Genomic DNA, 8,935 nt, shown 5'->3' on the forward strand with positions numbered 1-8,935 from the left:
GCAGAGCGTCTACCTGTGGAAAGGGCAGGCCCAGCCCCCCTCCCAGGGCTGTTCAGAGAGGACCTCGGTTTGAAGGGCTTGATGGAGGCTGACGTGGCAGAGTGGGTGCAAGTCTGAGTAGCTGAGACTCTGTGCATTTGGGGAAACTGAGGCCTGAGGGAGTGGGGACCACTTACCCCAGAGAGTACTAGTCTCTGCATCAGCAGCCTGTGGACGTGCCCCTGGGGCTCTGTGCCCTGCCCTGCTCCTCCCTGGGCCCAGGAGAGCAAAGCCCGTGCTCAAGGCCCCACCCCTGCCGGCCAAGGGCTCCAAGGGGCTCCTCCCACTGCCAGGACCCTCATCTTCCGGACGGAGGGCATAGCCCTCACTCTGATGCCCTCTGATGGAAACGGAAACAGAGCCAGGCTGGTGGAGTCATGGGGGTGGGCAGCTGCTGCATGGACCCACAGTGCCTCCCTGGCTGTGGCCTGCCCCATCCTGGTCCCTGCTGCCCTCCTGGCACTGCCCTTGTGTGGCTCCAGGCTTGTTTTATGGGGAAGAAGACAGGGACCAGGAAGGGAGCGGGGATGCGGGGAGCATGTCCCCAATGTCTCCAGGTGTGTGTGAAGCATCCTCCCCGCTGCCCCATGCAAGGAGGGTCGTGAGAGGGTCCAGGCGGAAGGCGGGAGGAAGCCACCCATCACCTGGGCTGAGCTCAGCCTCCCCCTCCCCTGGGAAAGTTCTGGGTCCCTGATACTCCTGACCTGGGGGGAGGAGAGGAGGCCCACCTGGGGTCCTGAGGCCTGACCCAGTTCTGCCTGCTGCCCGCAGGTCTGGATCCTGGGAGGGGCTGGAGCAGGAGCCCCAGGGTGCAGACCCAGTTCCTCTGCACCAGCCCACTGCCTTCAGGGCCAGGGCTCCATTCTGCTGGGCTCTGCCCTCCCTCTCAAGTGGCCTTTGGCACCGTCCGAACTCCAGCGCCGTGTGCCCCAGCTGCACCAGGTGTTGTCTGACCCTGCTGGGAGGGAAGGGGGCCAGAGGGTGCCTGTGCACAGGCTGCGTGGGGGATTCTAACCCGCGTGGTCCTGCCCCTCCCATGCCACAGGCTCCTCCCACCCTTGGCTCCATTAGGGAAAGTGAAATTCCCCGGGGTGTCCAAGGTGTCAAGGCTGGCTCAGGCCCCGTCCTCCAGCTGCCAGCTACCCGAAGCCCTCCAGGGACCTGTGGCCTCCCTCCTGAAGACCCTGGATCCCAGGGGGTCTGCGGCAGCAGATAGTCCAGTGAGGCCCCTGCCCCTGTGGCCCTAGCTGGCCCTTGCCCTCCCCCACTTAGCTCCACACTTGGAGAAGTGATGTCCCCTGGGATGGGGGCCATGCCCTGCCCGGCAGGCAGTGGGGGCAGAGGCCTGAGGTCAGGGAGACACTGCTAACCCCACCCGCACCCTGGGAAGGGGACCCAGGGCCAGAGCGTCCCAGCCCTCCCTGCGAGGGAGGGGCTGGCGCTGACAGGTGCTAAGGCAGATGCTTGGGGATGCTGGGACTGGGCCACACAGCCTCTGGAAGCCTGGCGAAGGGCGGGCCACTGGATACGGCTCAATGGTCCTGCGCAAGTCTGCCAGGAGTCTGGCAAACCTTCCAAAATGGACAAGAGCTGGGAGTGCCAGACTGTGGGGGAAAGGGGTCAGCGCGGCCAAGGGGGCCTGGAGTGGCTGGCCCAGGGTGTGGATTTTGCCGTCCTGTGGTGAATGGCTCCACGCATCGACAGATGTGGTCCAGAGGCTTCGTGGAGAAAGGGCATGGCCCCCAGCAAGGCAAGGCTGTCCTGGCCAACCAGGAGGGGGTGCTGTGCTGGGCTGTGCAGGGGCAGGACCTGAGGGATTTCAGGGTGAGCCTGTCTGCTGGTGGAGGGGCAGGACCTCTGCCATGCAGATGGGGGACTGGGGTGCCTAAAGGACCCAGCACAGCCAGGTCTGGCCCTGGGAAGGGTCAGGAGCACAGGGGGCCTCTGAGGAGCTGGGGTTCCAGGGTTTGAACACATCAAACCAGGGGTCCTTGAAGGTGTCCTGAAGCCCTGTTTCCTGCACCCTATAGGGTTGTCTTCCCAACCCCCTTGGGGTCCAAGGCCTGTCACTCCCTGCAGGACAGAGGCTGGGGACAGGGGCCCTGCAAAGCTACACTGGAGCTCTGTGGCCCTGGCTGGCAGTCTGTGGGGGGGTCACTAGCCCAGTTGAGGGGCTCGGCCTGCCCTGGGCTCAGCACGAGGGCCGATGTCCTGAGGCCCGAAAGCCCCCGTGGGCAGCACGTGGCAGTTCGGTGGCGGGTCTCGTCTGCTCTGCTCTAGCTCCAGCAGATGCTGCCGTGCCTCAGCCCTCCTGCGGGCTCCCACCTGGGGCTTCCCAGGCCACACATCCCCTCCTGGGCTCCGGGACTTGTCACTCACCCTGCACAGGAAAACCCCCAACTCCCTTAGTAACCTCATGACATGAGAACCTATCCCACCCCAATCTCGGTTTCATTATGAAAGGTGGGTGTCTCATACCACGCTGGGGGGAGCGCGTCCCCCGGGACACCGGGGCCCAGGGGCTGAGGTGTGTCTGGCCGTTTCTCCAGCCCAAGCCTCTAACACAGCCCAGCCCCAGGGCAGGTGCCACAGTGCCTCAGCGGCAGCCAGCACCTCCAAGTCCTCCACCCACTTCCTCAGCATGTGCGACAGCTGGGAGGGTGGTAAGGATGGGGCGGGGGGTGGGGGCAGGCCTCTCCACCATGCCCTTCTATGGGCATGAGGTGGCCAGAGACGCACAGGGAGCCCAGGGCTTGGGCAGCGCTGACGTGATGAGCAATTCCTGAGCGGGGACACAGCTGTTCCCCAATCACACGCTGTGTGCACAGAGCAACCTGTCTCCCTGAGAAGGGCTCTGCAGCCCCCATAGAGTGCACGTCCTGGGTAGGGGGCCCTCACAACCCTACCCCCAGGGTGACGGGTCCCGTGGAGCCCCTGCGAGGGCAGGGGGCCTCAAAATAGCAGCAACCTAGCACGCTCACCCTGTCCTGGACCCCAGCCTGTCAGGCCACTCTCTGCTCAGCTTCCCACCCACCCGGCACTGGGCTGCTGAGGCCCCAAATCAAGCCAGCTGGGATTTGGTGAGGTAACCTTCCACCGCCCTCACACAGACACACAGACACACAGGTGCACACACATGTACACAGGTGCTCACAGGAGCACACACAGGGGCACATACACCCCGACAGGCATCTCTGCCCTTTCCCCTCTTTCCCATAAAGGCATCACCACAGGGTCCGGTCTCTGCTCCAGCCTCCAGCAGTGACCCGAGTCAAGATTCACTTTGCAAGTCAGCCCTGAGGCAGTGGGAACCCTGCCTTGGCTGCCTAGATGGGAACCCTGGTGGCCACGCCCCCACCCCCAGCCCTGGGCAGGCAGTGGACCTGGCAGCAGCCCCCACTGTCCCCCTGGGCGGGTGGCCTCCATCCACACACACGGGTCCCCATTCTCTGACTGCCCGCCGCCCTGGAAGCCCTGCCTGCCCCCAGTCCCTAACTCCTCCCCTCTCTCCTGGCTCCTGTCCCTGGACACCTGCCTCAGATAGTACTGTCCCCAGCGCGGGGCCCCTTTGTCCTGAGCAGCCCAGAGTCAGCAGCCCCCTGAGGAGGCTGGGCCTGGGGTCTCCGCCCACCCCCCTCTTGCTGCTGCAACCCAGGCAGTCTGTTTTGCTGGTAACCCGCACAGCCTCTGCTTGTGTCCCCCTCACAACCCACCCACAGCCTCAGAACAGGCAGCTGTTGGCATCCTCAGGCTTCTCCACCATTACGGGAGAGGGCAGCCTAGGGGCAGGGCCCAGCCAGCCCTCCAACACAGGTTTGAGGGTCCCAAGACCAAGCAGCCCCTCGTGACCAGGTCTCCTGGCTCAGGGCCGCCCCTCACCCCCGCCTCCTGCCCTCCTGCCCCTGGCCCGGTCTCCTCCCCAGCTGTGCAGGCCGTGTCTTGCGTCCCTGTGTCCGTATCCAGCCCTCCTTGCCCTGGGCTGGCATCCTCCAGCAGGTGGGGGAACCCAACTCTCCCAGTGCGGCCTGGCTGCAGGGACACACAGGAGAGGTGTGTGAGGAGGGCCCCGGGAGGCACCCTGCAGCCTGTGAGATGCCGAGTCCCCTATGGCACCATCCACCTCCACGCTGAGGCCGTTCCTGCCCCTGGGGGTGGAAGGGCGCAGGCCTGGAGCACTCGGAGCCGATGGCCACCGAGCGGGCCTTGCCGGCAGCCTTACCCTGTGCCTTCTTCCACCAGCAGCCCCTCTTGCTCCTCGGAGCCGGGGTGGCTTGGGGCCTCCGCCATCGGCCTGGTGTTGGGTGGTTCCGGCTGTGTGTGCACTGTGGCTCTGGGTGCCTCTTCGTTGGCGGGGCGCCCCCACCCCCAGCTGGTTTCACTTCCCCCTTCCGGCTGCAGGTTGAGGTCGGAGCATTGGGCCTTGGGCTCGGGTGTTTTTTAATCTGTTGCTGCAAGAGGGGAAAAAACAGCCAGCCACAAGGAAGCGTTAGGCAAGTAGCCAGGGCCCAGGGTGCAGGTAGAGGGTGGGGCTGGACGCTGGGCCTGCCCAGGAGCCCCCACTGCCCGGGCCTCAGCAGCGCTGGCCTGCAGGTGCATGTGTGCAGCAGGGTCCCCCGGATCTGGCCCCAAAGCCCCACACTAGGCATCTTACCTCTTCTGAGGGAATCTTGGGGTGTGTCTCAGTGTGGACTCCCCTTTCCTCCCAACTCAGGGCCACCCCAACTTGCTGTGCTCCAGGGTGACTGCTGGGCCTGCACGAGGTACCCCACAAGCCTGACGTCCTGTCTTTGTGTTGGCTTTCCTGAACTGTTGGGCTCCCTGTTCTCTCTGCTGCCCCTCCCTGTGTCCCCCTGAGTCCCCTCATCCCCATGCTCGAGGGGCTCAGAACTGACCCACGGATGGTTGGCGTCCCCAGGGGACAGGGGGCCTGAGCCAGGCAGAGGGGAGCCCACGGGGTCCCGGGAGCTCTCGGCCTGCTGCCTGTTGCATCCCCTCGATGGTTTCCAGAGGTCGCTTACTGTCCAACCATGGACATGGTGGCTGGATGTCCATCAGAGCCGGAGGTTAGGCTCCAGCAGCCCCCCCAGCACATCCAGAGGCATGAGTCCTGCAGCTCCCCTGCCCCATGTGGGCGCCCTGGTAGCAGGTGTGACCCCCGGAAGCCTGTCCTGCAGGCTCTCCCTCGGGCCGGCAGGGAGGTTGGCCTGCCATCCCAGCGCGACGCAGGGCTTCCCCACCCGCCACCCTCAGCCTGCATGCTGGGTCTGCTCCATCGTCCATGGGGCCCTGGCAGGTGACATCAGGAGCTCAGGTCAGAGCTGTTCAGAATTTCCAGAGGGGCCTGTGGGGCACAAAACCAAGCGAGGCGGCTTCCGGGCCCGTGAGGCTGGCCCTGTGTGGGGTGTAAATGCCGAAGGCCTTTAACTGCCCACAGAGGCCCGGCCTGACCTGCCCCCACCTGGCTTTTAATCTCCCCTGAGACAGCAGCTGGTCACCACCACAGGATCTGCCAGACCACAGGCCCCCAGAGTACACTGCCCCTGCCCCCTGACTGTCCCCACCCTCAAAGGCCCAGCGGGAGCCTGACCCCCATTAGGGGTTGAGCAGTACCCCCAGTGGGTTGAAGTCCCATCCCCAGCACTGCAGAAAGGACCCGATTTGGAAACTGAGTCCCTGATGTAATCAGCTAGGATGAGGTCATAGGGTGGGTCTTGCTCAGTATGACTGGCATCCTTGTGAAAAGAGGAAATTTGGAGACAGCTTTGTATGCAGGGAGAAGGCCGTGTGACCACGAAGGCAGGGAAGGACCCCACAGAAGGCCAGCAGGCCCCCAGCAGTAGGGGGAGGGCTTGGGCCGCATCCCCTCTCACCCAAAGGCTTCTGCCCACCCGCTCCTCAGCTCAGGCTTCATTTGTGGGGAGATGCCTTCCTGCTGTTTGAATGGCCCCACCCCGCTGTGCCTCCCCAAACAGACCCCAACACTTGTTGGGGCCAGAGGGGGAGACCCCAGTCTCCAGGAGAGGCGAGTGGGGGCACCGGGGACCCAGATGCAGAGCCCCGACCCATAGTCACATGCGTGGCCCCCCTCCCCACCACAGCCTCACCTCCCACTTCATAGAGGAAAGGAAAGCCAGGGCGGGCGGGCGCCCTCAGATGCCATGGCCGCCTGCCCCTCCCCCGCCAAGCTGGGCTCAGCCCTGAGACTCTGCTGCCCCAAATCCAGGGCCATCCTGCTACCAGGCAGCCCTGCCCTCCGTCCCTCCAGCCTCTCCTCCTGTCCATCCCATGCCAGGTAAGGGCCGCCATGCCTGGCTGGGTGGCAGTTAACAGAGCTGCATGGTCCTAGGAGGTGCTGAGTCTGCCTGAGAAACCGCCTCTGTCATTTGTTTACTTGGTATCATTCATTCAGACTCTAAGATCGGGAGCATGGGGAGTTGCAGACCATGTCGCATCCGTTGTCAGGAGCAGCGTCTGGCGACACAGCGAGTGTTGAGGAAGGAATGAGCCAGTCCGAGGCCAGGACAGAGTGAGCTCTGCGGGACGACAGGGGCACCAGAGAGGCTTCAAGCACCAGAGATGGTGAGCTGAGGGGCACGGCCCCCCCCACCAACAGGTGCTTCCAGGCAGGCTGGAGCGGAGGGCATCAAGGTGGACTGGCCCAGAGGGTCCATGGCAAGGGGGTCTCCATGGCCCAGGTGAAATGGGCCCCCTGGGAGGGGAGGGCAGGTTCAGGACCACATGCCCAAGAGATGTCAGGTGACAAGGGGCCAGGAGAGGACAGAGCCGACTTTGTGGAGTGAGAGGGGAAGTGGGGTCAAGATGGGGAAGTGATCGGCACAGAGCAGGGCTAAGCAGGGAAGGACTGTGCACCTCTGATTTGGCTCCCTGGCTGCAGCCTGAGGGCCCGAGTTGGCCTGCAGAGTCTGAGCACGAGCCGGACTTGGGGGAGGGAGGGCCACTGCATGTCATGCGCAGGCCTGTTGGCCACTGGCTCCCCAGGGCCAAAGGAGCGGCCGAGACCCACCCTCATGTAGGAGACCACACCACGTGGCAGGCCATCCAGGAGGGCTGGCAGAGCAGTTTGGGGCTGACCAAAGGCTGTGTGGGCTGGAGGGTGGGGCAGGGGGAAAGGTAGGTGGACAATGGGGGCAGCGTTTGAGGGTCCAGTACAGAAATGGTGATGACCTGGAGAGACAGCTGTGTGGGCCGGAGGGAGTGACGGCTTGGGGATCACCAGGGGCTGAATTGTGTGCCCTAAAAATTCACATGTGCTGGTCTGACCCCATGTGCCTGACCTTTGCAGGGTCTTTGCAGATAATCAGGGTAAATGAGATCATAGGGTGGCTACAATCTCATAGGACTGACTTCCTTATAAGGAGAGGAGGTCAGGACACAGACACGCACAGAGGGACGGCCGTGTGAGGACCCAGGGAGGGGATGGCATCCCACGCTCTGGGGGAGCCGGGCCTGCCCACCCCTGGGTCTTGGCCTTCCAGCCTCCAGGGCCAGGAGACGTGAATGTCTGTGCAGGAAGCCCCCATCTGTGATTCCTTTTTAGGGCAGGCCCAGGGTGGCAATATCAGGACTGTGACAGCCCAGGAAGAAAGACCAGCCGCTGTAAGGAGCAGCCCTGCCCAGCAGGGGCCCGGCGCCCAGCCAGCTTTGCCATCACTCAGTCTGTTCTCAGGCCATTGTCCTGTCCCACGTCTCAGGAGCCCAGCAATGGACCCCCAGGTCCATTTCCTAAGAGTGGAGATGCCGTCTTGCTGACCACAGACGCTGCCTTGGGTGACATGCACAGGAGCACCATCCTTGTTCCCTCTCCCATCCTGGTCTGGGACCTGTCCCGTTACGCCCACTCCTCCCCTCTGACGCACCAAGACCCCCGGCTTAGGAGTGCACAGCAGCCCTGCCAACTGGGTCCCTTGAGGGTGGTGTCCCGGGCAGCATGGGTGCTGGGGTGCACATGCTTCGCTGGCCTGCAGCGGGCGGATCAGGAGAGCTCTGGGCACAAGCTGGTCTGCGCCTCCCCCCCATCCTCCGCCTTCCATGCTCCCCTCTTCACACCAGCCTGCAGGTGCTTCCCTGACCTCAGCATCACCTCAGGGTCCTGTGCCAAGTCCCTCCTCCCTCGGGGTCCTTCCTGGCAGCATCAGCTCCGGCCCTGCAGGGCCGTGGGCTTCTCCCACTGCCCTGCCCATAGTGGTCAGGCATCACCCACTGCTCACTCCTGAGGATGTCCAGACCCTCCAGCCCAAAGCCGGCCCCATGGCCCTGGGCTCCCCTGGAGCACAGCCCCACCCCACAGGCCTGGGCACCCTGTCTCCCCATCCACTGAGTCCCGGAGATCCTGCCTCTTATACCTCTCTGCCTCCCAGGAGGTGGCCTCTTCTGCCTGTCCTCCACCCTGTAGAGATCTTTCTAGAATGAAGTCCTAACCACATTCAATGCTGGGCCACCCACTTGGGGGGAGTCACCAGGTTCCACTTCCCTGCAGTTGTGCGGACACCGGGCCTTCATCAGGGGACACCGGGTCAGCTGGGCCGCCCACCTTCTCCCCTCTTCAGAGGGGCGTGCAGCCACCAGCCTGTGGGTTTGGCCTGGTTTGCACAGCCTCTTACTTCACTCATGCACTCACTGGACATGTAGCCAGCACGGGAGCCCATGAGCCTGCGCAGCAACTGCAGCATGCCCCAACCCCACGTAGGCTTCCTGCTCCCGCCCCGATGGCCACTGCTTGGCCCCCACCTAGAATCACTGTCTGGATTCTTGTGTTTGACATTTAAAGCTTTTTTTAAAAGCCTGTTTTCCCACATGGTGGATGTGCCCAACATGGTGAGGCTGAGTCTGTCTAGGATGCCCCAGGGTCCTTGGGGCAGTTCCCACATCCTTTCCC

At 63.8% G+C, this 8,935-nt stretch overlaps 1 protein-coding gene across 1 annotated transcript in view; it reads right to left on the reverse strand.

Moving 5' to 3' along the window:
- LSP1 (lymphocyte specific protein 1) overlaps positions 1-4,417 on the reverse strand; it is a 34,994-nt gene extending 30,577 nt beyond the window's left edge. Inside the window, exon 1 of the mRNA XM_037011484.2 lies at positions 4,259-4,417. Within this exon, the coding sequence (XP_036867379.1) occupies positions 4,259-4,326 (68 nt within the window). The 5' untranslated portion in view covers positions 4,327-4,417. The remainder of the gene's footprint in view (positions 1-4,258) is intronic.
- Between the last annotated feature and the right edge of the window lie 4,518 nt (positions 4,418-8,935).

Source organism: Manis javanica, chromosome 11 (genome assembly GCF_040802235.1).
Source record: "Manis javanica isolate MJ-LG chromosome 11, MJ_LKY, whole genome shotgun sequence".
Classification (NCBI taxonomy): domain Eukaryota; kingdom Metazoa; phylum Chordata; class Mammalia; order Pholidota; family Manidae; genus Manis; species Manis javanica.